The 26048-nt window shown below is 43.0% G+C and overlaps 1 protein-coding gene across 3 annotated transcripts in view; it reads left to right on the plus strand.

Moving 5' to 3' along the window:
- fat1a (FAT atypical cadherin 1a) overlaps positions 1–26048 on the plus strand; it is an 80161-nt gene that overhangs the window by 15075 nt on the left and 39038 nt on the right. For all 3 annotated transcript variants that reach the window (XM_069665250.1, XM_069665248.1, XM_069665249.1), the window contains exons 3-6: positions 3036–3350; positions 15653–15714; positions 22165–22494; positions 23590–23806. In XM_069665250.1, coding sequence (XP_069521351.1) covers positions 3036–3350; positions 15653–15714; positions 22165–22494; positions 23590–23806 — 924 coding nt within the window. The remainder of the gene's footprint in view (positions 1–3035; positions 3351–15652; positions 15715–22164; positions 22495–23589; positions 23807–26048) is intronic.

Genomic DNA, 26048 nt, shown 5'->3' on the forward strand with positions numbered 1-26048 from the left:
CATGCACTCCTGTTAATAACTTCTCCTGGTGATAACTTGTGTTTTTCTCTGTGTATTGTCAGCTTTAAGCCATTATTTTCATTATACAACATCATCTACTTTGCATTCTCGACGCACCTGCCAGTGTTGTTTTTGCTGTGGGACTCTTGGCGTTCGGGAAACTTTAGGGAGCTACCTATTTTTCCTTGCCTGACTACCCTTCTTATTACATGCCTCGAGCTAAGTTGAAAGAGCTATAATGATGACTAATGACAAGAGAGGATCCCAGGCCCAAAACGCAGGGACGCTAAAGTAAAGAGGGGCGGGAGAATAAATGAGCTGTACCCCCCCCAAACTCCCCTCCCGTGTTAAATCTGAGAATTTTTGTGGCAAGTCGTTAAAAGCGTTAACTTTTCTCTGAAGAAAATCTGTCATCGCCCGGAGCAAGATGTTTGGCTGATCTCAGTTACACTCTTTCATAGAACATCATCAAGTTACAGAGGGTGAAGACAGGCAGCAGCAAATAGAGTCTATGTAAACTATTTAAACCTTTGAAATGTGTGTGTTTGTATGGTTTTGTGCAGGGCCCTCTTCTTATCACGGCCACCAGGAAGTGTGCGAGTGTAATAGAATCAAACTAATGGTGGAAAATGGACAACACCCTCTTACATACCCTGAAACGATAAGGGTGTACCAATACCATGAGTCACTTTTATTATATCCCGATAATAAAAGCAAATACAGCAATAAATTCCTATTGGACTTATCAAGGTTATAGCAAACAGCGCCGACATGGAAGTGGTTGTTATAAAGGTTGTCTGAGTTTCCAATGTCTCAAAGATATGTGTGTTTATGCTGCTCCCTTCTGGCTTATAGCTTCTTGTTCAAATAATGGGACCTCAAATGTGCACGTTATCAAGACAATAGTGTTTTATTTTTATCAGCAGCCGCAAACCTTGTTTTGTTGTTCTTTTGTCCACTTTTTTTAAAGGAAAGTGTATCAAATATACTTGTTTTTTTTACACCATTACATGATTACAGCAAGGTAATAATAATCAAAGTAACTGCTTTGTGATTGCGCTCGCTCGCTTCACATTTAACTGATTTTCTCACTTTGTGTTTTAGTTTGAAGTGACTTTTGTAAAGGATGTTAAAGCAATGAGAAGCTTAACAACATAAGACAAGAATAAAATAAAGGTACTTCGTTTTATGTGGCTGAAAATTAATTTGTTATTGTAGCATGAGCACCTTTGTATTGTCAACTCAAAACAACAGCAATGCATCTCTTTGTTTATACAGGCATTGCTTTGCATCTTCTTTACTTTGTGACATTTCTGTTGGTTCTATAGAATTAAAACAAGTAACAAAGTATCAGACTTTAAATACCGTAAAATTTGGAATATAAGTCGCGCCGGAATATAAGTCTGTTTTTGGGTGCATCCCAGAGGGAGAAAAGTTTTCTGTAGCTATTTATTAAACATGTTTACAAGTTATTACAACACTATTTTCATTTAAAACACATTGAAAACACACAAGTTACAGCCTACCATCTGTTTGCACCATGTCGAGTTTGCAAACCTGCTAGCTCCCGGTGTGGTAGCTAGCGGTAGCTGGCAGCCTATGGTAACGTTGATTGTTGTGAGGGTGGCGGCTGCAACGAAGATCATGACCGTGCATGTCCGTGACGAAGCGTTGGCAGCAATCAAGTCAGTTTTCCTCGCTTAAAACCAAAGACTGTATAAATAAAGCAGCGACGTCAGGAAATGTGACGTCACCACTTAACAACCGCGTATCGCTATCGTCTGGTTAAAGTACCGTGACACAATAACACACCTCTCTCTGCATTTTATACTGGTATATTGGTCTCATCGGCATATAGGACACAGCCCACTTTTTAGAGGGAAATAAAGTGTGTCTTATACACCGAATTTTACGGTAGTACTTAAAAAGACTTAGGCCCACTTACATCTGTCAATCACACTGTGCTCACTCCAATTTAAAGGAAATCCTTAAGATTGTGTATAACAGCAGGCATTAAGTTATCATCTCAGTCTGCTTATAATTGAATCATTGGTAAAGTAAACACTCGAAATAACTCGACTCTTAGGAAACCAACACACAGGCGTCCGCACAAACCCTCTCTCTCAAACTGAAACACCCTGCACCGATTTAAACACACACATACTGTAGGAACAAACACACGCTCTCACACACTTATCCCAAATGTACCTGCTGAGCACCTGGTGAGTGCTTGTGAGTGGGGTCGGGTGGAGATGAAAAGCACTAAAGCAAAATTCACTCCTGTGGACTTTGCTGTTGGGTTTTCTTCAGAAGGATCAGCGGGAACATTCGGGTTGCCAGTTTCAGACATTTTAACGTCCTGACTTGTGCTGACAGATGGCTTTGTGTAATAGAGGTCCGTTGTTTTTACATTACAGTCATTAAGTAGCATTTTCATGACATTAAAAGGTACTTTGTTGATACAAAACATACACCTCTGATGTTTTCTTCACATGAATAACACAATAGTTGTTTTTCATGCTTCCGCAAAACATCTTTCTGCTATTTAACCTTGTTGCATAATGCATTTAGAGTTTTCTCTCACTTAGCTCCATATTTTCATAAATCCACTCTTGGTTGCTTCAGATTGCCAGGCTTACCCATCCTCCACTCCTCCATTTAATCATCACACAACTCCCAGGCCTCTGAAAGCTCTTTTGTTTGCTCAGCTGAAGGCTACAGCCCCCACATGGCAGTAAAAAAAAAACAAAAAAAAACTTCCCTGCCAGTGAATGTAAACAGGAGAGCACTGACTGGTTGTTGTTAATCTATCACCTTGACATGTTTCAGTCAAAGCGGCCTCAACACACCCCCTACATCTGCCTGTTCAGGGTCCGCTGGTGCTCAAAAATTCTGCTCTCTTCTTTGCCAGAAATCGATTTTCAGGGATCACCGATAGTGCAGCGAGCGATGTGAGACTCAGGGCACGTGTTGCACATGCAAAAGTTCTCTTACACGATGCAGGCTAAAGTGTTTGTTTACATCTCCTCTCCCAGGTGTTATCCGCACGCAAGAGCTGCTGGATCACGAGACGACCCCGCACTACTGGCTCACAGTCTACGCCATGGATCGCGGCGTGGTGCCGCTCTCCGCCTTCGTGGAGGTCTACATCGAAGTGCAGGACGTCAACGACAACGCGCCGCAGACCTCCGAGCCCGTCTACTACCCTTCAGTCATGGAGAACTCGCCTAAAGATGTGTCAATCATCCAGATAAACGCAGTTGATCCGGACGCCAAGGCCAGTGATAAACTCAGCTACCGGATCACCAGCGGCAATCCCCAGGGCTTCTTCGCCATCAACGCCAAGACAGGTAAGACCACTGTTACTGTAATGGCAATACATGTCTCTATTAATTGCATCCTTTGAGAAGGAAATCCCTGCGCTGAGCTTTCATTGTAGTACAAATGGTAACCTTGGATATGGCTGTTAGAAAGAAACATTTAACCACTGAAGAGAAATGAGCTCATCAGATAAAGCTTTAAAGGTAGCCTTTTTTTAATTAAGTTTATCTAGGCTCCAGTGTCTTAATGATTAAATATTAAAAACCAAACCTTGTTGTTTAGACATTGCAAAGGTAACATTGTATTCTTTACATGAAAGCAGAGCTCAGTTGGGATGTCCTGATACATCATAAACAGACATCTAAATATATGAGCTGCTTTTAAGGTCATGAACATAAAACATACACAAAGCACTGCACTACATATTAAATTATCCTTTGAGACTCGGGGGGGGGCAGATTTCTTGAGACGTACTATCGCTCCTGCGAGCTTCCTGTTCCCCTTTCCTGCGAAAAAGGAAGAGCAGTGTGAACACAATATTTTTTAACCCAGGACAGGAGTGGGTTGAGCCTACAGGGGTTTTTTCCACTCTAACACTCTAAAGCGTGTTCTCATATGGTGCTCTGGAAATGGTGTGATGATTAATATTTCATTGGGTTCCTTTAAAGTTGCAGGAGCGGGCTATGTTTAGTTGAATAGCAGAGAAAATACTTGTAATAGGTGCAAAGTGAAGCTATATGTACGGACAGAGGCTCGCTGGTAAATTTACAGATTCATTCTTGTTCTGCTGGACTCAGAGGGGTGAGGGATCGGTTCTGTTTATGTGTGTAGTAACCCTATCAGAGCTATTAAGTTGAGCTCAGTTATACCCCTTTCCCACTGAAATTTAAAGTGTAGACACAGGTTTTTCAGACCTGGGAAGACCTGCTTATAGATGCCGATTGTCTGTTTTCCCACTGCCAGTGAAGTATACTCCTGTCCTCTTTTCTGCTGCGTCACCATCTGACTTCACGAACGCGCCGGAGACAGGGTTAGTAAACAGTGAAGATGTTACAGTGGTTAGGTCTTTATTGTATCTATTAGTCATTCAGTCTGTTTGTCAAACTCGGTGCCGACAAATTTGGAACGATGTTCGAGCGCTGCTCGGACAGAGATGGGCAGCTGAGATGACAAGGAGTCGCAGAAGTTAGCGATGGAGCATAGCATCGTGCCGGAAAGCGGCGGAGATTAGTGTGTTGACGCAGGTTTTGGGTTCCCATCAATGCCGATCGGAGCCGAGGCGATAATTACCCGGGTCTATAGCAGAGTCCTTTGACCCGGGTCTGAATGCCGGTTGTAGCCTTTCCCATTAAGCAAAAAAGCTGTGTGTTAGCAGGTGTTAGCAGGTTTTTTGACCAGTGACCAAGCAGCTTTATTATACAAATACAAAATAAACAAGGTAGGGTAAATTTGAATGACTGCTTTGACTAATCAAATTTTCAAAATAAGATGGTAAATTCTGTCTTTGAAACCAACAAATGACAACAGTTTGTCCTCAAACCTTAAAACTATGAATGCCAGTGCTCATTAAACTGCAAAGAGGAATGTTTAGTGAAGCAGTTGCTCCCGCTCGTCCTCACTCACGTGTGTGGTCCTGTTTCCCAAGGTTGTCCCATCAACATACTGGAGTTATTTTGGTTGGAAGTAGCAATGTGAATTTTCTGACCAAATAAGGATTCTTCATGTTGCACGTCTTTCCCAAACAAGCCTCACTCACAGTACAACGCCGGGCACTCCGCGCTGGACAGGAAAAGAAGAAGGAAAAATAAACAGATACAGAGGAGAGGAAACCTTAGGTATGCGGACACATAAGGTCGATGTTTGGTCCGCGTGCATGACAAGATCAGCTTGCGTATGCTGATAAGAAGTCAGGGAGGCCGGAAAAGGAAAGTAGTGGGAAATTGAAAATTTATCTTCCAACAAAGCAGTCATACATAACGCGGGTTTAAAAGCGCAGGAAGACCTTGAGGTGTGGAGAAAATATCTTTACAATCGTTAGTGTCCTCAGGATATGTTGTTGGTTATTTTCGTCCTTCTATGGGCGAGTAACGTGATAATACAAGAACCATAGCTGGAAAGATGTGTTTACACTAAAGCAGGTGATTTGTAACTGAATGGACTTGCTTATTTTATTTATTTTTTGCCGCACGAGAAAGTATATTTATCTCCTTTCCCTCTGAAGCTGATGAAATCTTCGTTCTGTTTTCCCCATCAAGGCCTGCATCCGTCTGCGCGTACCTTTTCCCGCCGTACACCTCCAGTCCATCACTTATTGAGCAGTTGACTAAAGCGTCTGTAGCCCACATATCTGCAGTAATTATTTCCTACTCCTAGGATTACAGAGTTTTCATGAAGCTTATGGCCAAGTCCACTGTGGGCAGAAACTCTTTACAGGCTGTATCTTTTTTTATAAGCTTCAGAGGAGCTCTCTGAAGGAAAAAAAAACTGTTTATGGAGGACAGTGAAGCATAAGGATAAGACCCTTTCATGCATATCAAAGCATGTTAAAACTTTAATCAGTGGGACACCAGAGCCCCTCGCGTCAGGTTCAACAAAGACGGCTTTTAACAAAGAAAACTTCATTAAATCGCTGCTTTGCTGCTTTGATTTCCCTTTTTCTTGTTTGTTTTTGAAGATTGTGGCTGAGAGTGGAGGTAGAGAGGTAGGAGGGGAGAGAAAACAAGAGGAAACAGGAGAAGGAGTCCTCTGCAGACGCCTGAATTGGATTACAAATTAGGGTTTATTTTCTGTATCTGTGGTATTAACCGGCATCAAAATAGACGTGATATCTCTGCACATTATCAACTCAATATGGCGTTCTCACCGCATATTACAGGTTCTTGAAAATGTTTAAATTTACAACATGCAAGTCTCTGTAATTACACGTTCTAAAATTGCATTGGAAGCATAGGCCGTGCCTTGGCAGATCAACAAAGCTCTACAAAGGGGCGGGAGAGAGGAAAAGACGTTAAGGCCTGTGTTTTGTGTGCGGCTTTTGGAACTTTGTTGTGTTCCAAGCTAACTAGCTAGCCTGGGCTACGTCCTTGTGCGGCTTTTCCGAGCAGCCTGTCAGGCTTCAAACGCATATGAAGGCTTCGCTTTGACGCCTTGGGTGGCGTGGATTGCCCCTTTTTTTTTTTTTCCCGCACAGACCCGCATTGGCTCTGTAAAGCCCAGGATGAAAGGCTTAGGCCTACTTTATTTCTGCCAAGTAAACAAGTCCTGCTGTTTTGGCTGTTCTTTGACTTTAGTTTGTCATTAAAGTGCAAGGCCAGCTCTTCTCTCTCAATTGCAATCCCACCGTCTGAGAGCTTAGAACTTGACGGTTTTTGATACAGCTTGCTATTGAAGGGATTGGAACAGAGAGAGGAGGAAAGAAAACGTTGCAGAGCCGCGTGGGGTGCAAATTGTGCCAGTCAGCTGGATATGAATTATGTGTTCTCAATCAGTATGAGATCAGTGAATTTGAATAATGCTGTTGGGGTGTGAAATTTTAAAAGATGAACCAGCGCTCAGTTGTCTGGTGGCACAGATCTCATCCCACCCACAGACATGACCACGGCTGTTCAAGGCTCCTAAGCCCTGATTTGGCGGCTGAGGAGAATTGTATTTCCTGGATAAGGACTCACAGGCTTTGTTGTCAACAGATCACAACAGGATCCAGGCTGTGTGAGACAGACAGAAGCATAATTGTATGTGCTCTGTGTAAAATGTCACTTTGTTGTACTTATACTCCTTTACAACTGAAACAAGCGTGTTGGCGCGGGTTTTTCAGACCCGGACAGATCCGCTTATTGATGGTGATTGTCTCTTTTCCCATTGCCAGTGGAATATACTCCTGTCGGTCTCTTTTCTGCTGCGTCACCGTCTGACGTCACAAATGCCATATGTGTGTTCCAAGCTAACTAGCTAGCCTGCTATCCTGGGCTACCTCCTTGTGCAGCTTTTTCCGAGCAGCCTGTCAGGCTTCAAACGCATATTAAGGTTTCGTTTTGACGCCTTGGGTGGCGTTGATTGCCCTTTTTTTTTCCGGCACAGACCAACACTGGCTCTGTAAAGTCCAGGCCCGGAAAGATCCGCTTATAGAAGGTGATTGTCTCTTCGCCCATTGCCAGTGGAGTATACTCCTGTCGGTCTCTTTTCTGCTGCGTGTCTGTCTGACATCACAAATGCCAAATGTAAACGGTGAAGATGTTACGGTGGTTACGTCCTCAGGAAAGGGGGCGGAGATTAACGTGTTCACGCAAGTTTTGTGTTCCAATCAATGCCGATCGGAGCCGAGGCGATGATTATAAATAAGAGTCATTTGACCCGGGTCTGAATGCCGATTGTGACCTTTCCCATTAAGCAAAAAAGCCGGGTGTTGGCGTGTTTTTTGACCAATGGGAAAGGGGCTTTAGAGTTGTTGCTGTACCTCCTATACTACCTTTGGGTATAAGGTAGGCCAGTCATTGCACCAGTCCAACACCATAACCCATTAGCCTCCCAAAAATCAACTGGTGACGGATACATCATTGTGTGATGGTAACCAACAACAACAATCTGGTGCCAGCAGAGAGTGCAGTGTTTGTCAAAGATATCAAAATGTCAGCAATCAGTGTTTTTCCACCAATATTATCACACAATTATCGTAGGTGTACTCTCTATCTGCCAATACTCAAATCGAGGTACTAGCACTGTAGAGGGATCAGATGTTGTTTATTTCTTGGGTGTAAGTTTGGAATAAAAATGTTTTTTTCTGCACAACAACTCAAGACATTCAGCACACCAGCTGTCCAGTCTGATTCCACTTTTTCTAACAGAGTCGTCGGAGGGCTCTGAGCTGATCCATCTGAGGTGTTTGACATGAGCTGCACACCTTCTCTGTTTGAGAGTCAGTCGATTTTACCTGGTGAATCACCCGCTCGCTTTTTCTCTGAAAGGCTGCAGCAGCACCATGAATTTCTGGACTTTGAGCAGAGCACTTACGGCAGAACTTGTGTAAGAAAAGGGCAGCCAGGCAGAACATGTAGTCCGAACGGAGACGCACACACAGACCGCACACACACAGGAAGTTTTCTTGTATGTAAGCAAAGGAGAGAGAGCTGGGGCAAAGATCACTGCGATAGCTGTCTTATCTTGCTGAATGCTCATTACTCTACTTCCTGTTGTACCTATTCCCCCTCTGTGTGTGGCAGTGGTACTTTCTTAAGCTTGTCTAATTACCTTACTGTTGCCCACTGACTTTTTAGGACATACTATCATTGATCTGACATATGATATTGGTGCCCAAAGCACCCTACGCCTGTTGAACACTCCACCCAACAATGATGGCGCCAAGCTGTACTCGTCAGCAGACAATGGCGCAGTTAAAGCCGACAAGAACTTGCCTCTAATAGGACGTGACTGTCTATACCTGACTGTGTTTGCCCTTTAATGACAGCCTTCACTCCAGCGGTTTAACCAAAATGATGCAAGATACTCCGCGGTGAATCAACAATTTCGGCCCATCCCTTCTTCTTTCCCTGAAGCCGACAGCTCATTGTCATCAATAGAAAAGGAATGCTGCGGGCGACGCTTTGGCAGGCTTGGATACCTTCCACGTGTTTTATAAGTCGTCCCCTGGGGGTGGAATAAAAAGGTAAAGGGAAAACAGCCACTGGGACTTGCAGGTGTGAATCATCCACATTTCGTGGTGCGCACAGCAACTTTCAGTGACGCTTTGAGGAAGAAAACACACACACACACACACACACACTGCTGTTATCAGTGGTTTACCAAAGGCCCAACCACTATCGGGGGAAGTGAGATAGGAAATGGATACTTCCAACAACTTCCTGATGTTTCCGGTGATTTGGGGGCCAAACGATTGTCACAGCTCTCAAAAGAGATTGTGAGGAGAAAATGTGGAAATGAAAAATAGCTGATTTTTCTCTTCAAAACTTCAAAGAGTGGTCACGGTGGCTCAGTTGGCTGAGATTCAGTTTAACCGCACTATCTTTGAAACAAATCCAACCTGGGACCTTTGGGGCCATTATCTTTATGTGCCAGTCATGGTCTTTTGTGGAGAGTAAAGAAACCTAAATGTTCTATTTGTTGGTGTGTGAAGTTTTAATTTTATCTTGATTGATTTCTGTGAACATGGAGCTGAGAATTACATGGAAGAAAATTCACCCAAACATTCCTTGTGAATAGTCTTGCAAAAAGGAAGTTCTTTCACTCAGAGAAAATGTGCTAATGCTAAGCTAACATGACTCAAATTCTAAGAAACATTTTGCCTTTTAAATTCAACTTTCGATTGGTTGACTTAGGGTTAGGGTTGCTCTCTTCAAAGACAGTGTTTTTATTTGACAAACCTGTGCAGGTTTGCAGAGGCCCAGTTCAAGACAGTGTATTGACAAATATGTCACAACAGAGAAGCACTGCTGTCGCTTAAACTGTAAGTCAGTGAGGTAAACCAAAGCTTAGACAGCGGAGCAGATGCGACACTGGTGCTACCACAGTGATATCACTACAGTGACATTACAATGTGCAGTGTCAATGTTTCATCACTGGTAGTGTTCCTGCGTAAGCGTGGAAGTGCTCTGAGACACCTCTGAAATGACCCAGCTGCTGTTGTTGGTGCACAACAAAATGCCTCTCCCACTCAAGTGGACAGAATTAAATGTTAAAGGTTCAAAGGTGCCTCGAAAAAACTCAGGAAAGAGCTTCAGTTTGTGGCTCTTGCAAATTTGTAGGTGGCACCACATTGTGACTGCAATTTGGACATTCAATTCATTCTGAGTATGCTTTTTCTTTTAGTCCCTGTTCGTACAAGTTGGACAGAGGCACAGCAAAACTCATTTGTAAGCCTTCTTGAAATATTAGGATCCAGACGCTAGGTAACGTGAGTTGGTAGCTGTTAAGCTAACTGCTAAACCACACAAACTGGGAACATGCTTATGCTATTGCTACGACCCCCTGACCGTGATGCCCAAAGCCTCCGTCCACTTCTTTTCCTGTGCCATCAACAGCACAAAACTGCCAGCAAGTTCAACTTGACTTTAAAATGTGCGCAGTAATCCCAATGACTCGTCTTAAATACCACCCAGATTTCATGTGCACGTATCAGAACTGACACGAGGTCAACACTCCAAGAAAGCACTTTGGTTCTTCAGCTGCTCTCAGGCTTCCAAGCGTCCCATCCACTCACACAACTCCCCGTAACATTCACTCATTCATAAGCACTTGGGAACCTGAATCCCCCCGTCGCCCCGACTCTTCCATGACGTGGTTGTCTTTTCAGATTACAAATAATCCTTGCAGCTGTGAGGTGCTGAGGTATCTCAATCCCAGTGTAAATAGTGCTGCCCCACTCACAGCATTTCACTCTCTAAAGACCCTTACGCATGTAAGTGTTTGCATTAATGACCTTCTCTTCTCTTCTGTGTGTTTCTTGTCGACAGAACAGAACTTAATTTGGACCACACTGCCTTTTAACTGGCATGCCGAGCATTGCTTTCCTTCAAAATAAAAGCGGGCAGCAGTTTAAAGACTTGGTCACAAAGCAAGTGACAAACAGGCCCCGCTCTGAAGTACCATCCCTCCTCAAGCTCCCACAGTCCTTTGGATTTTGGTGTCCCACAGTTTTCATTTGAGCTTGTAGATGGCACCACGAGCTGTGAAAACAGATACTTCTCACAGTGTTGTTTTAGGCTCTAGTGGCAGACACTTAACTGCTAATGAAGCTGAGAATATTGATATAGTTGTCTGGAGTTGAACATTGGGTTTCGGGATAAGTAATTTGTTGCAGTGTTCATTACTTTCCTCGCGCAGGAGAGAAATAGCAAGGGTTTAAATAATGAGTTTTCATAGCTTAGTGTCAGCTCATCAACAACAATGCTAAATATCCAAAGGACTTAAAAATTGCACAACAAGTACAGCCTCTGCAGACACCCGGCGCATTCCCCATTGTCTGGAGTTACAGCTAAATGTGTGTCACATAAATATGTGTGTCACTCTCAAGACTGCTAATCACAGCAGCGCTGCCCGGGTATGAAGCGGCCCAACAATGTCCTGGACTCCTCAACTCCCTGCAGGCGTCCATTTTAGAGCAGCGGTTGTAGCGCTCAAGGACATGGTCGAGAGTGCCACTGCTGCCTTGCTGTTGTTTTTCTCCCCCTCTCAAAACAGCATGGCTATAATTACTGTCGGCCGAGCTCGGCCCACGCCTCAGGATGGCTTTTGTGTGTGTGTGTGTGTGTGTGTTTTGTCAAAGACTGCGGGTTGGAAGTGCAGACTTCATTGGCGAGCTCTGGCATACCAACCACTCATTTTACAGTCCTTTAACGTTGAGGTAGAGATTGAGCGGTATGCACCTTTATTGGTTGGAACGCCATTGCAAACAAATGCTACATAAAGCAGCCATTCCTGGTGAGCATGTAGCTTTTACACAAGTGATTCAACTCGCAGTGTAAGTTTAAATAGGTATGGATTTTTGGAAGGTGTATAGTTTTTGGAAACAAAGTTTTTGTGAATTATTTTCCGAGAGTGATATCAGTGCTCGGATATTAGAGTGGGCGGCCAATCCCGTGGTCAGAGATCTGGCAGAGGGCTGGCAGCGTGTCAGGAGCCAACAAAAGGCGTTTGAGCTCCAACAGAACATGCATCAGAATAGCTTCAATCATCAGCAGCAGAGGCAACATGTTTGTTGCTCTTCAGATTGGAGAGTCTGCTCCCAGACATCTCTACATCTTGAAGTGGATGCTGGTTTCATGCGCCATCAAAAATCTTAAATACTCCAACTTAAAAAATGCAAGAATGCAGTGAAATTGAGCTTGTGGTTCAAACCGTTCCACCAAGAGGTCACGCTCCATAATCCACCAGGCCGACTCTTGTGGAGCTGAAACAGTTAGTGAATTAGTCGCCATCAGTCAGTTTATGGACACAAATAACTTTTATTCATTTAAAGTCCTTTAACTGGACAAAAATGCAAACAGTGGTTTGTCTTTGTCCATTGTGATAGTAAAGTGGAAATCTTTGGGTTTTTGACTTTTAACTTGTGACATTAGAATTGATAGACTTTTTTAACTAGTGTATTCAATTCTGCTGTTAAAGGGCCAGTTCGCCGATTTTCAACCTCAGTCCTATCATGCTATTATGCGGAGCTAATGCCATTATGGTAGGAAAAAATGTGCCTGTGGAGGACGCTATCCGCTTCTCCAATGGGCCCTGGAAAACCTCCGCCAGATGACGCATTTTACGTAGTCTGGCCGGGGAGCTCGCTAAACTACACTTCCTCAATCCGGGGCACCCGCCTCTGATGTCATGTCTCATTCAAAATCGTCAGGTTTGAAATGTAGACTGCAGACCTGAAGATTTTTTAGACGATCCACCGGTATATATTCTCGTCATATTTCGGATCCTGTACCGCTCTGAGCCGTTGCCTGCAGTGAAACAGTAGCATTTAACTCCAGCGTCTCTCGCTGGGCCGTTCCTTTCAGAGGGAGGGGCGCAATGCATGCTGGGTGTTGTAGGAATGTAGAATGGGCGAAACCCTGAGCTGTTTGTACAACTTTTTCCACAGCTAAATATTATAGCTTCTATCGATTACAGAGAACACCAGCTTTGACTGACAGCGAGAACTGCTCCTTTAACAGAAAATAAACAAGATTTACAGACTACACAGTGCACACTTTTGCGATTGAAAAGAGGAACCTTGGACAGACCTTTCAATGAAAGGCAGATGTCTTTAAGACAGGATTATCTGCTGTATTTGAGACGCATATTAAGAATAAACAGTTTGGCAGGATCCTCTCCGCCCCGCTGTGAGAAGGTCATCACCCTGCTGTTGCTGAAAGCACAACTGTATCTGGAAGGAGTCCCATTTTTATGAAACACGCTTGATATTTATGACACCATGCCTATTGTGCTGCAGCTCTGGACGGTCACATATCAGCGGCGGTTAAGGTTTGCAGTCATTAAATATCACAGTGATATAGTGAGCAAAAAACTTTCCACGTTCCCTGTAGCCTCTCTGTCTTTCTTGTCCTCCCTCAAGCTCCTCTGTAAAAACAAATGTCCCATTCTTATTGCCAGCTGGAGGTAGCAGCGCTAATTTATGTGTCAGATGGAGAGTTAGAGAGGAAGAAAAATGACCCCTGAAGCAAAATATATAAGATTTTTGAGCGAGCATATGCACCCGTAAACAGAGGGCATGAAATAATGTGCCACCCTGCGTCATTAACTCATCCTCCAGTGTGCCTGCGAGTGCAGCTTCCAGGAGTAAATCATGTTTGTGAATCTAAAATCAAATCTCTATCCTTCAGTGGGATACTTAAGGCCACTTTTGTGATTTTTTCTATTGTTATGTTCGTCTCTTCTGCACTGAGAGTCTTCTGCTCCCATTACAAGCGCTTTATCTCCTCTGATAGCTAGCCAAGCTTTGATTAGGCCGCTGAATAGCACAGGAAGTATAAATCAGTCTCGGTGTGGTTAATGTTGTCATCTGTATTCTGCTCTATAATACATGTACAGAGAAAGGAGTTACCTAACGCGGCACACAGGGGAGCGTAAAAACATTATCATCCATCAGCTCCAGCCTTGCTAAAGCACATGAATAATTAGTCAGCGTGGTGTGTTTTGATGTGGCACAGCAGAACTATTAGCTTTGATGGTAATAATCTACAGCTCGCTGGCTCATGAAGCGCGTTGCTGATCCCCTGCAAACTTTCCTGCAGACGTCATGCAACGCTGCAAAGAGTTATTCCTACAAGACGTACGAGTTTGCTGAACTTTACACGTGTCGTCAGTTTGAAAAGCTCTCGTGTGTGCGAGACGGGATGTAGAGGCTGGTTCCTGTTTTATATTTACTCCTGCAGTGGGTGTTAGCGTTGTAAAAATAGCATTTAAATACGATTCTTATCTTTATTTAGTCACGTTAGATGAGCAGACACAAGATCGGTTGCATCTAAAGGAATTTCTAATCGAATATCAGTAGCGCTGTATATCTCTGCAGCTCGCTGTGCAGATTAAATAAAGCCGAAGTAGGAGAGGATAAAAAAAGGGGGGGAGCTCATATGCCTCAATTGCAGTGCCGAGGGAGGGCTATTTCAGGACCTGTAAGTTGTGGCCTGCTATTCTCGTTGCAGGCATATGTGCCATTGATGGGTTTGGGTTTCGGAAATCCTTTGCTTTATGCTAATCAGGCGCAGTGTGGCAAGCAGACAGCTCTGGTGCGGTTGAAGTTGGCACGTCTACTCTACACTCAGCGTCTCTGCAAAGTTGCAATTACACTGCTAGTGAGAACAGAACGCCGCTTTTAACGTAGCCGTGTAGCTATATCCCTCCCCCCCTCTCTTCTCTGCTCTTTTCTTCCCTTGTTTGTGAATTCAGAATCGGTTTAGCCAGAAACTCAGGACTCGAGTTCGTTTTATTTTTGCTGTTTCTCAAAGCCCGGCTCAACAAAGTCCCCTCTGTGCGATTGATGTCGCACGGCATCAATGCGGCTACTTAAAATGAACGACTCGGCTCAAAAAGACCCTTAAAAACACTTCAACCGGCAGCAGGATCTTTTCTGGACTTTCTTTTTCTCTGTTTCAAAAAGTACTGAAGCCTGCGGTGGTGATGCCTGGCTGACTGTCTGTCTGTTTATTCAGCTTGTGGAAGAAGTAAAAGCCGGGTGTCAAGGCTGTGCTTCTGTTTGGGCACTATTTGCAGACCTTTGTGATATTTCACATGTGTAAGGCAGTGTGGTGGGCTGTCTGGCAACTGGTTTGGCCAGAAACGGGGAAGAACTTCAGACGGAGCACTCCTCCAGATGCAAACTCTTTACTCATGGGTGACTGATGAGATCACCAGCAGGGTTCAGATCATGTCACCGCGAGTGGGAGGGATGGTTTTAAGTTTTAAGTTTGGAGATTTACTTATCGAATATTGTTTCTTTTCTTTGCACGGCTCGTAGATTGTGTTTCCTTCACTCAAGGGGAGACGACTTCAGCTACACGTTCCAGTCCACTGCTGAAAGTTGATGCCTAAATTCACATTTAAATATCCTATATCAGCTTGTATCATATTTTGTTTAACAGAAAAAACATTTCTGACAAGATCCCTAAAAGAATTGTGACCAAGAGGATCTTCCTGCACTTTCTTTTCAACCAACATTTACACAAATACCGATATTTATATATAAGCTAGTATCGGCTCATATATCGGTCAGGCCCATTTATCTGTCGAACTGTTTTATCAGCATTTTTTGTGATCTTTTGTCCTTGTTTTTGTTGTTTAATTCTGTATACATATAATTAATGTTATTGTCATTGGTTGTCTCTTACAGGTCTGGTAACAACTACTTCAAGGAAACTGGACAGGGAGCAGCAAGATGAGCACATTCTGGAGGTAAGGCTTTTATTTTGAAATCTTAAAGCTCCTGTGAGGAGTTTTTTCACTGGTTATGAAACAGGCTGAAATTAATTCTGATGACTCTATATGACCTACAAAGGCAAACCAGACAATCAGAGACAAGTTTATTTCTATATCGTTATTTTTAATGCCTTAAACCGCCTGTGGGGGGGTAGGTGTCAGACGAAGCGATTAACTTCACGCTGCCTTTGTTTACATTTTCCAGGACAAACATTTAAAGTGAGTGATGCATGTGACTGTTAAAGAAAGCAGGAGGAGATTTTTTTAAGCGTGTACAGGACTAAAACAGCAAAGAGATAAGAGGCACGGCTTTGTCCACAGGGGGTGCCAACATCAACACTAAAGTTCCCGACAGCAGCTTTAAAACTGTAAAGGAAAAAGCCGCAGATGAGTCATTTTCAGCCTCTCTTATTTATGTAAAAATGAATAAGTAACGTGATAATCAGGACCCTTAAAGGTCAACAGCTCCCCAGTTAAAAATAAACACGAGGAGTTCTGTCTCTGAGGTTTTGGCATTTCCACCCAACCTCGGCTGAGCGGCACATGCCTCCAACAAAAACAAGCCTTTCTGTATATGCGAGAACAGTCCGTTTGGAATCATCTGTCCTTGTACTGATTTCCGGACGGGGGTAGGAGGGGGGAGAGGTGGGAGTCGTGTGGGAGATCCCGGTGACTGTTCCTTTTGTTCTTTCCCACTGTTCCGTCTCGTGGATGGAGCAAGCTGGGACAGGAAGCTGTTGTCGAACCAACGGGCCGATGTCTAAACTTGTGGGTTTTTAATTGAGCGGGGCTGTGTTCTCTCCTGATGCCTCCCTCTCTCGCCGCAGAGCCGAGGTTGATAATCGCCGTTTTAATTGTGTTTCCGGTGCTGACGGGGAGCAGATTGGACGCCTTTTAATTATTATTAGAAGTTACACAATTGAGTGATCACTGGGTGACAGTTAATGCTGGTGCAGCTGGTGCCAGAACAGTGTTGTATTTTGATTGTCTTGTTGTTGTTCTTTGCCTTACACTAATTACATTACAGGACTTGGAGTAAACGATAGGGATGGAAGCGGAGAAAAAGGGGGAACTTTATTCCTTTAGGGAAGCATTAATTTGATTTCATTCAAATCAAATTACGAGGTTGTCGGAAAACATTTAATTGAATCTTCTGCACATACCTGTTGAATTTTGGAAGATTGCTGGGTAACAAACAAAGCCAGCAAAGAGCTCCCATGCAAACCCAAATCTGCTCCATCCACCCACTTGCTGTATAGATTTGCAGCACGGAACATGTGGTTGAAAGCTGGAGAACTTCTCTGCTGCATCGTCTTTGTTTCTGTTGTTAAAAAAAAGGAAAAGAAATCCCGCCTTTTCTGAGTTCATGAATGTTCTTCATTTGTCTCATTTGACAAAAAGCCTCCAGACAGACATTTAATAACCACATTAAACACTCAGCCTAAACTCTAGTACCCTTTAATGTTACGCCAAATTCAACACGCCTATTCTCTTCATGCTAATATCCTTTCTTTTCTTTGAAATGTTTATTACTAAAGCCTCCAATAATTACACAAACAGTCGCACCGGCGCTCAAAAGAACCGGGATTCTTTTCTCAAACTGAACTAATTAAAAGTTTCGCTCGCACATTCTTGTTTAATTTGACAATGAGTTGCCGGGAAATTAAAGGAAGCAACTTTTGACCTAAATAGGTAGAAAGTGGCTGAGTGAACACAGCCTGGGAAGAGCTGTGTAACCATGGAAACTTAAGAAGTTTGTGCATGTTGGTCACTGGTAATGGGCATCCAGCAGGAAGCTCTTTATGGGGCTAAAGCAGCACAGACCCCTAAACCCTACAGTCTGCCCTCCCCACACCCACACACACCTCAGTGTGTCCAGCTAACGGAGGGTTAATCGTGACTCAGATGAATGCATATGTATGCACACGCCTTTGTGTGCCGAATAAGTGCTGGCAGAGCAAATCAAATTGAAGTCCCAGCCAGTGTTGAAGTTTTGTACGAGCTTGTTGTAGGAGAAGAAACGAAACATGTGGGGCCATGTGGAACATGTGGAGCAATTAGGGTGGGGGCTGTGTCAGCATTGTTTGCACCAAATGCCAAGAGGAGGTGGAGGGAACACAGGAGGGGGCTCCGGCTTTTATGATGGGATGGATGGGGGTTGGTAGGCAGTAGTCGTGTGTCTGTGAGAAAGCGAGAGAGAGAGAGAGAGAGCTACAGGCAGAGGGGGAATTTGAGAAAAGGCAAAGCTGCTCCTGATGTCTGAGTGTGGGCTCTAGCGGCAGGATGAGAGGCCTCCGTCCCAGGAAGGAGGGGGGTGGGTAAATAGCAGAAGTGGGACATGCCAGGACATGCTTGAAATTCAGGCCTGGGACCGCAGAGAGAGCATTATAATGGGAAAGCGGAGGTGAATGGGCTGTTCACATCTGTTGTCTGGAGCCTATCCCAGCATGCAGTTGGCAAGGTGCAGGGTACACCCTGGACAGGTTGCTGTTCTGCGCAATTTTACTTGGATATTAGATCCTGTTAAGTCTATTTTAAAAAAAGTCCTTTTCCAAACTGCAATAAACAAAATGTCTAATGTCCACAAATTCACACATAGAACAGCACTAGATTTAGTGACAGCTATGATCGGAAAAAGTCTAGACAAAATGTAATTTCAACATTTTTAAGCTAATTATAACCAAATAGTTCCAGGAAATGGGCTACAATTAAGATCTTAACTAAATAGGAACTAAAATTCCCCTTGCAACATTCCTGTTTCTTCAACGTCTGGAGAACAGTGAGGATCAGGCAAATTAGACATTTGAAAAAATGCAATGTCTCATGTAGAGGTATAAGACAAGATTATACTATTCTATTGCAGTCAAGTTTTCCAAGATGTTCTGGTTTTATTGGGAAGTTCTGTCCCTGGAGGAGGAGTTTTTTTTTAGCCCAGACTAAATTTAGTCCGTTTGTCTGGTTGAAATGCTAAAAAAAAACCCAACCCCAGCCACTTCCTCAAAAAGTCATCGGTCCCGTGGGAAAGTTGCTGCAGTGGAACAACTTAGCAGTTGCATTCTCATAATACTGAGATCATTATATTCTCTCTAATGCAACCGTTTTAACAGCAGGCAGTAGTGTCTCCTCTGCAAAGCACGCTTGATGATAACTGTGAGGCCTATGCCCCTTTCCCTTACCAAAATTAGTGCGTTTCAGACGGGCTAATAAGTGTCGTTATTCCCATTGCCAGTGAAGTATACTCTCTTTTCTGCTGTGTCACCGCCTGACGTCACAAACGCGGCAGAGACAGGGTTAGTAAACAATAGTACGCTCAAAGATTATACTCTTTGGTAAGCAGCATGGAGGCCAGTGAAGATGTTACGGTGGTTAGGTCTTTATTGTATCTATTCTACTCATTCAGTCTGTTTATCAAACTCGGTGCGATAAATTTGGAATGATGTTCGAGCAAATTCGTAGCTGAGATGACAAGGAGTCGCTGAAGTTACCGGCCGAGCATAGCATCGCGTCGGAGATTAGCGTGTCGAGCTGGGATTTGTGTTCGATTGGAGCCGAGGCGAGAATTACCCGGGTCTACTGCTGAGTCATTTGACCCAGGTCTGCCGATTGTAACCTTTTCCACTCAGCAAAAAAGCCGGGTGTTTGTGGGTGTTAGTGGGTTTTTTGACCAGTGGTAAAAAAAGAGCTTAAGTTTTTCCCAACATTATAATCAAGCACAATAAACCTTTTTAAAGTGAATGACTTCCAAAATAGTCAGCAACTGTCAGTAAAGTAACATCGGATGCATCAAAACAACATTAGTCACATACGGTCGCTCAGATTCAGCTCAAAGTTTTGCAACAGATAATCAGAACATAATGGATTGGCTCTGTTCTCCCTTCAGTTCACAGCAGTGTTATCCTGATGCAGAGAGACAGACTCCCTCTGGTGTGAATCCTCTGCCTTTTGTGAGGTTTTCCTAATTATCACACAATGGCTTTTGATGAAAGTGTTCCAAAGAGAGGCACGGAGTGATGGATAGCTGGGTAGAAGAAGTGAGCCTACACGCAGCAGTCTGTGGAGGTACCAGGCTGCAACATTTAATTCCAATACTTTGTGCCTTTACAGGTTATTTTATATAATTAGATTTATCAGGCACTATATAAGGCTCAGTGTTCATGTTAGCACAGGACATGCACCATTGTATCCTCCCTGAGAGAGACATTCGCACTCAGGTTTCTTGTCATCCAGCTTAATGAGTTCTGCTCATGTGATTAGCACACACAGCTGCCGACACTGCGAGAAAAACAAAAACACATTACTGTAGTAATTGAAACTATGAAACCAAATGGTGTGTGTGTGTGTGTGTGTGTGCCTGGCCCCGTACTCGTGACTGTTTCAGTGAAGCACTTAACAGATGGTTTTAAATGACTGTGACATTTGTTCTGCCCTTCCACAGTATTTTGTAGAAATGCTCCCATCACTGCCCGCGTCCAGATGCGCAGCTTCAACCCTTGAGCCCATTTCTCTGGGACTAGATGAAAACCGTGTTTGCTGAGGTCAGCCCGCGGCGCTTTGCTTTTGATTAAGCGTCTCAAACTGCGCAGTCAAGCATCTGAAGACGCATCAGGGTGTTAAAACATGGCACATATTACAAAGCGTTAGCATGCCACCAGTAGCACTTGATGTCATGATTTAAATTAAGTCACCATTAATGAGTCTTTTATACCGAAAGCTTCAGGGCTTTAAAAAAAATGCCCCCGGCCTTAAGCAGAGAGCAGTAAGTCGTAATGTTTATTAGCGGTGCAAAACCTTTGTTTGTAAGTGTGACACACAGCAGCAGCGTCCGTGCAGCTGCTGCTATCAGAAAGAAGAGGTGCAGCTAATTAAAAATAATTACCTCTTATGGCTTGTTCATGTAACAGCCACATGAGCTACTGTTATCAGGATCACAGGCAAACATGCTAAATGCTATCTCATATTAGGAAGGTTTGTAGGTCATCGTTGCAGCCACCAGATGAAATACATCAGGTTAACCGGAGGATTCAGAGGCAACAGTGTGTGCAGCATCAGACAATATCTGTCCTGTTTATTCAGATGAGCTCTTTAGCATTAGTTCTTTTCAGAAGTGATCTCTGACTTACAAAACGTGTGTGAAAGAACTGATCCTTATAGGTACGCTCCCTGAATTTGTTGATCGTTTTTGAGGGACCAATATTACTCTTTAATACGGGTGGGAATTGCAGGGTAATTCACGATACAATACGCGATACGGGGCCCACAACAACGACAATCATATAATGATATATCACGATATCTTACTAACTTCTTTGCACACTTACGTTCATGTTACCCTCATTCATGTCACAAGTGTTTCCACGAGGAGTCATGAAGCAATGAAGCGTTGAGTCCAAATCGCAGGGAGATCTGTTTAGTACACCAAGTATTTGCAAATTAAAAAATCGTCATTTAGCTCCAGCTTATCGATAACTGTATCGCACGAGTCAGGATATTTTGTCCCACCCTTACTATTGAAGTTCTGCACTCTCTCTAGCAGGGACAGAAATGCACTGTTTAGTCTTATATATTATATATATGCCAAGGCTGCACGGTGGTGCAGTGGTTCGCGCTGTCGCCTCACAGCTAGAATGTTCCTGGTTCAAATCCCGGTTCAGATAGGGGGTTTTTCTGTGTGGAGTTTGCACGTTTTCCTCGTGTCTGCATGGCTTTCCCTCCGGGTACCCCGGCTTCCTCCCACAGTCCAAAGACATGCTCAGCTGGGATAGGCTCCAGCACCCCTGCAACCCATAACAGGATGAGCAGTATCGATAATATATGGATGGATATTTATTGCCTCACAGGAGTTGGAGATTTGTGTTTGTAGCTCTGAGAAAACTCCCTTTTTAAAACATGGGGAGATTTTGTCAGGTAGGAAGCTCTACAGAGTATTTTATGACTAAGTGCTTGTCTGGATTCTTTCATTACACTGTAGAGATTAGATTATTAGGTGAAATAATAAGGGAATCATCTTCTCTCCAGCTATGAATGTGTGTATAACAGCGTCTAACTGATGTGTATTTGTTTTAGTAAAAAATGTATTACAAAAGACCCCCTGACAGCGAATCTCAGAGGAGGATAAACTGCAATTTTGGCTGCTGAGAAAGAAGTGGAATGAAAGCATGATGAATAGAAAAAGCTTTTCATTTTCCTTTAGGTTTTGGCATGATGAATTCTCTTACAGAGCCGTCTTGATCTTCACAAATTGTCAGATATACATTTACTAAATAATTCACTTGTTCCAAACTTGAATATTGTAACTATTAAAGGGATTCAGGTCTTTGTGTCGACTCATGATTCACCGCATCAGATAATATATCCTCCCTCCTGTCCAGCCCCAAACTATTGAGTCTATATTCTTCTTCTTCTGATGTTTTTATTCTTCCTCCTCAGATCACGGTCACCGACCACGGCGTTCCTGCCAGATCCACCACTGTCCGCGTCATCGTCCGAGTCCTCGACGAGAACGACAACAGGCCGTTGTTCCTGGAGAAGATCTACAAGATCAAGCTCCCGGAGCGGGAGAGGCCGGAGAAAGAGAGAGCCATGAAGAGAGACCCCGTGTATCGCGTCATTGCTTCAGACCGGGATGAGGGACCGAACGCCGAGATCTCTTACAGCATCGAGGAGGGCGATGAAAACGGAAAGTTCTTCATCGAGCCCAAGACCGGCCTGGTGTCGTCTAAGAAGTTCTCTTCTGCGGGAGAATACGACATTCTCACAGTGAGTGTATAATCTCAGGGCTTCACGCTGTTCTCAGCCTGATCGTCTCTCTAGTGAGCAGTGAATTTCTACAACAGATGCTTGTTTATTGTTTTACTGCTTTATTCTCCTCTTCCTCTCATGTTTTCTTACCCCCTTGTGTTTCTCTGCCCTCCCTTTTTTCTCTGTAAAACACACCAAAATTAATTGGTCTGCACACATCACGTTGGTTCGTGTAGAGTAAAGTTACTTGCAGAAAGCAGCATTTACTTTAGTCTACATTTTAGGGAGCGTGTTCTAAACACGAGCCCACAGATAGGATCTCATTGTTAAGAGGACGTGGAGTATGATTTACTTTCTTCCCATGGTCCTATTTCTGTGCTGTCTTGCTCATTACAGACAAATTTGTCAATCATTCATGTGACACTTCTATTTGGCAGTAGATAAAGTGTGACACAATTATTTTTTACTCCTGACAGCTGTTCTCTTGAAGAATTTTGTTGAATTACTGGGGAAAAAAGTGCAACGTGTGAAAATGTGTCATTCTTCCACCTGTGAGAGAAAAGGCAAGAATTTCACTCAGGTTTAGTCATCACAGTTGGCTCGAGAAACTGCTGCCGTTATGCTTGACACTCGTTTTTTTTGCTTGAAACTGATTTACTTCAACTGATTCTGAGTCTCCCACCTTTCAAAATGATGTTTCCTGCTGCAAGAAGACGCTGCTCACTGCAGCTTACAGTAATTTGAGTCCAAACAAAGGGTTGAATAACAAAAGATTACAACACAAAAGGTGCTTTGTTATTCAGAATTAGCAGCACCTTGCCATGTGGACAGCTCAGGGGACGATTGTGATTAAGATTAAAACATACTGTGAATGTGTGTCAGTGGTTCTACAAACAGTATGTGTTCACTGTGTTTAAATGTAATGTCTTGTTGTGTGTTTTAACCTTAAGTGTTAAAAACAATAGCAAGCTGCATCAGAAAATCTCCCTGTATTTTTACTTCTAAAGAATTTCAGGCTGAGGACCTGCCAGCGCTCTGTTCAGAAACTAATTTGCGACAGAATGTTACATAACACTGTGTAACACAGTCTTTCATTCTCCATCCCTCTCTCAGATTAAAGCCGTCGACAATGGTCGTCCTCAGAAGTCCTCCACTTGTCGCCTCCACATTGAGTGGATTCCTAAACCGGTATTGCCGGCCGATGCAGCTCCGCTGCTCTTCGAGGAGTCCCCCTTCACCTTCTCTGTAATGGAAAGCGACCCTGTGGCGCACATGGTGGGCGTAGTCGCCACCGAGTCCTCTGATGTTGCAGTGTGGTTTGAAATCACAGGTATTTCCTGCTTAACATACACCTCATACATTGCATGTGTGTGAATACTGTAGAAATGCTCTTAGACACAGAAATGCTTCGTAGGTAGAACAACCCGAACAATTTAAGACTAACATCCTGTTTGTGTGTGATATGGCTGGGAAATATGGGGGAAAAAAGTAATGTTTTATGGTGTATTAAGAGGTGGGTTGTTTTTCATATTGTGCTATGACAGTCAGATATCAGATTTTCAGCTGGCATGCTCCAGTAATGCAGTAGAAGTAGACTTTGTCAGACCTGTTAGCTTCCTTAACGTTACAAAGCATATGAAAGTACATAGATGGTCAAAATGTACCTTTTGTAATAGTTTTACCATATAAAACATGCGTATGCCAAATTAATGTCAATATTTTTTTTTAAAACTGCATAGAAAATTATCACAGTAACATGAACAAGCTAAAAGCACAAGAAATAAAAAATGTTAGCTAACATGGAAGATAGCTGTGGCTAGCTTTAGCTATAGCTAAAACTAAATCAACCTATTGAGTTTACCCTAGCTGCATTCAGTCTTTGAAACATATACATTTTAATGAACCAACATGGGTAAACAATATTGGTAAAAAATGTTATTGCCATGTCTAAATTAAGATAAATCCAATTGCAATGGGGGAAAAAGCTTAGCGAGTAAACTAGCTTAACTAGGCAACTAGCTTAGAGTGGCAGTAGCCTAACTGCCATCTCAGCTTTTGACTCCAGTAGATTTCACATGAATTATTTTTTGTTTTGAATTAACTTAAGTGTTGGTTAAATAATAATTGATTCAAGAGTAGTTTAGATAATATTAGTTGATAGAGCAATTACCGTAAAATCCGGATATAAGACGCAGTCTGTTTTTAGGGACAAAAGGTTTTCTATAGCTTTTTATTATTAAAAGACGTTTATACGTTGTAGTTATTTTATCACTATTTAAATTTATTTTCATTTGAAACCCATGTGAAGTTTGCTATCCTTCTAGCCACCAGTGCGGAAGTTGAGTTCAGCCTAAGGTAACGTTGATTGTTGTGATGGTTATAGTGCCATCGCCTAAGACAATAAAATACTTCTCTGCATTTTATACTGGTATATTGGCCGCCCTGGTATAGGACGCAGCCCACTTTTTAGATGGGGAAAAAATTGATTAAAAGTGCGTCTCATACAACGGATTTTATGGTAATTATTTTACTTTTAAAAAACAACCGAATGGACAAGAAAGTTGAAAGAACATATTTGTTTACATTGTTTTCTGTCCAAAGGCATATTACAATATCTGCAGCTCGAGGTCTGATTCAGGTGTTACGGCAGTGACTGTATACAGATTCTTAATCAACTCAAACGTGCAAGAAACAATAATAATTGTAAAGCAGTTTGCCAGCCAGCTTCAAAACTTTCAGCCGTTCTTTCCTCAATTAATCTTTTCTATTCTTGCCTGTTCAGCACTTCAGATAACAGAACTGTAACATTGAATTATACATCACAAACAATAACTGAAGGTATTTGATTAGCCATTTAAGCAAACTGAAATGCAGTAAATTTCTTTACAAGTTTAATTGGCAGCCCTGTTTTTAAGTGTTGAAATGAATTAGTCCTCTCCTGAATGATGATAGACACTGAATGCATGAGAAGACTTAAATTAACTGCTTCCAAAAAAATGCTTGCCTCTTCTCTCTCCCTCCCAGCCTGTCCGCCCTCTAATCAATGCCTGACTGACACGTCTCTTTTCTTCTCTTCTCTCTTTCTCTTCCTCTGCTACTGCTTCCTTCTTTTCTCTGGAATGTTCTGTTTGGTTGGATTTTTGCAAGACGGCATAGAGGATACTGAGATGTTTTACATCCTTCAGATGGCTTGTGACCACAACTGTACAGCAGAAGGTAGCTGCTGGGATCTCCTAATAGGCTGTGCTGTATTAAGAGATCATCCTACACTGTGTGTTGGTGGTTGAATCGTGTTGTGCAGCTGGATTGATGTCGTGCCACATTTTTCCCATAAAACCTGTGACCTGATTACGAAAATCCTCCTGTCCTTACATTGTGTGAATTAGGGCTCCATTTATACCCACTGTTGTTTGGTTTATCTTACAAATGTAGCACTGCATAGCATCTGAAAGGATATGTTGTTATACATTCATCACTTTGCATTTATACGCCCATTCTGTGTGTTGATAGGGTTAATTGCATGAGATAGCTGTTATGTGGACAAACAATGTAATGACTCCTACATCAGTGCA

The sequence above is a fragment of the Semicossyphus pulcher genome, unplaced genomic scaffold, assembly GCF_022749685.1.
Source record: "Semicossyphus pulcher isolate SPU_LCO1_2020_fin unplaced genomic scaffold, fSemPul1.0.p SCAF_17, whole genome shotgun sequence".
NCBI classification, from domain to species: domain Eukaryota; kingdom Metazoa; phylum Chordata; class Actinopteri; order Labriformes; family Labridae; genus Semicossyphus; species Semicossyphus pulcher.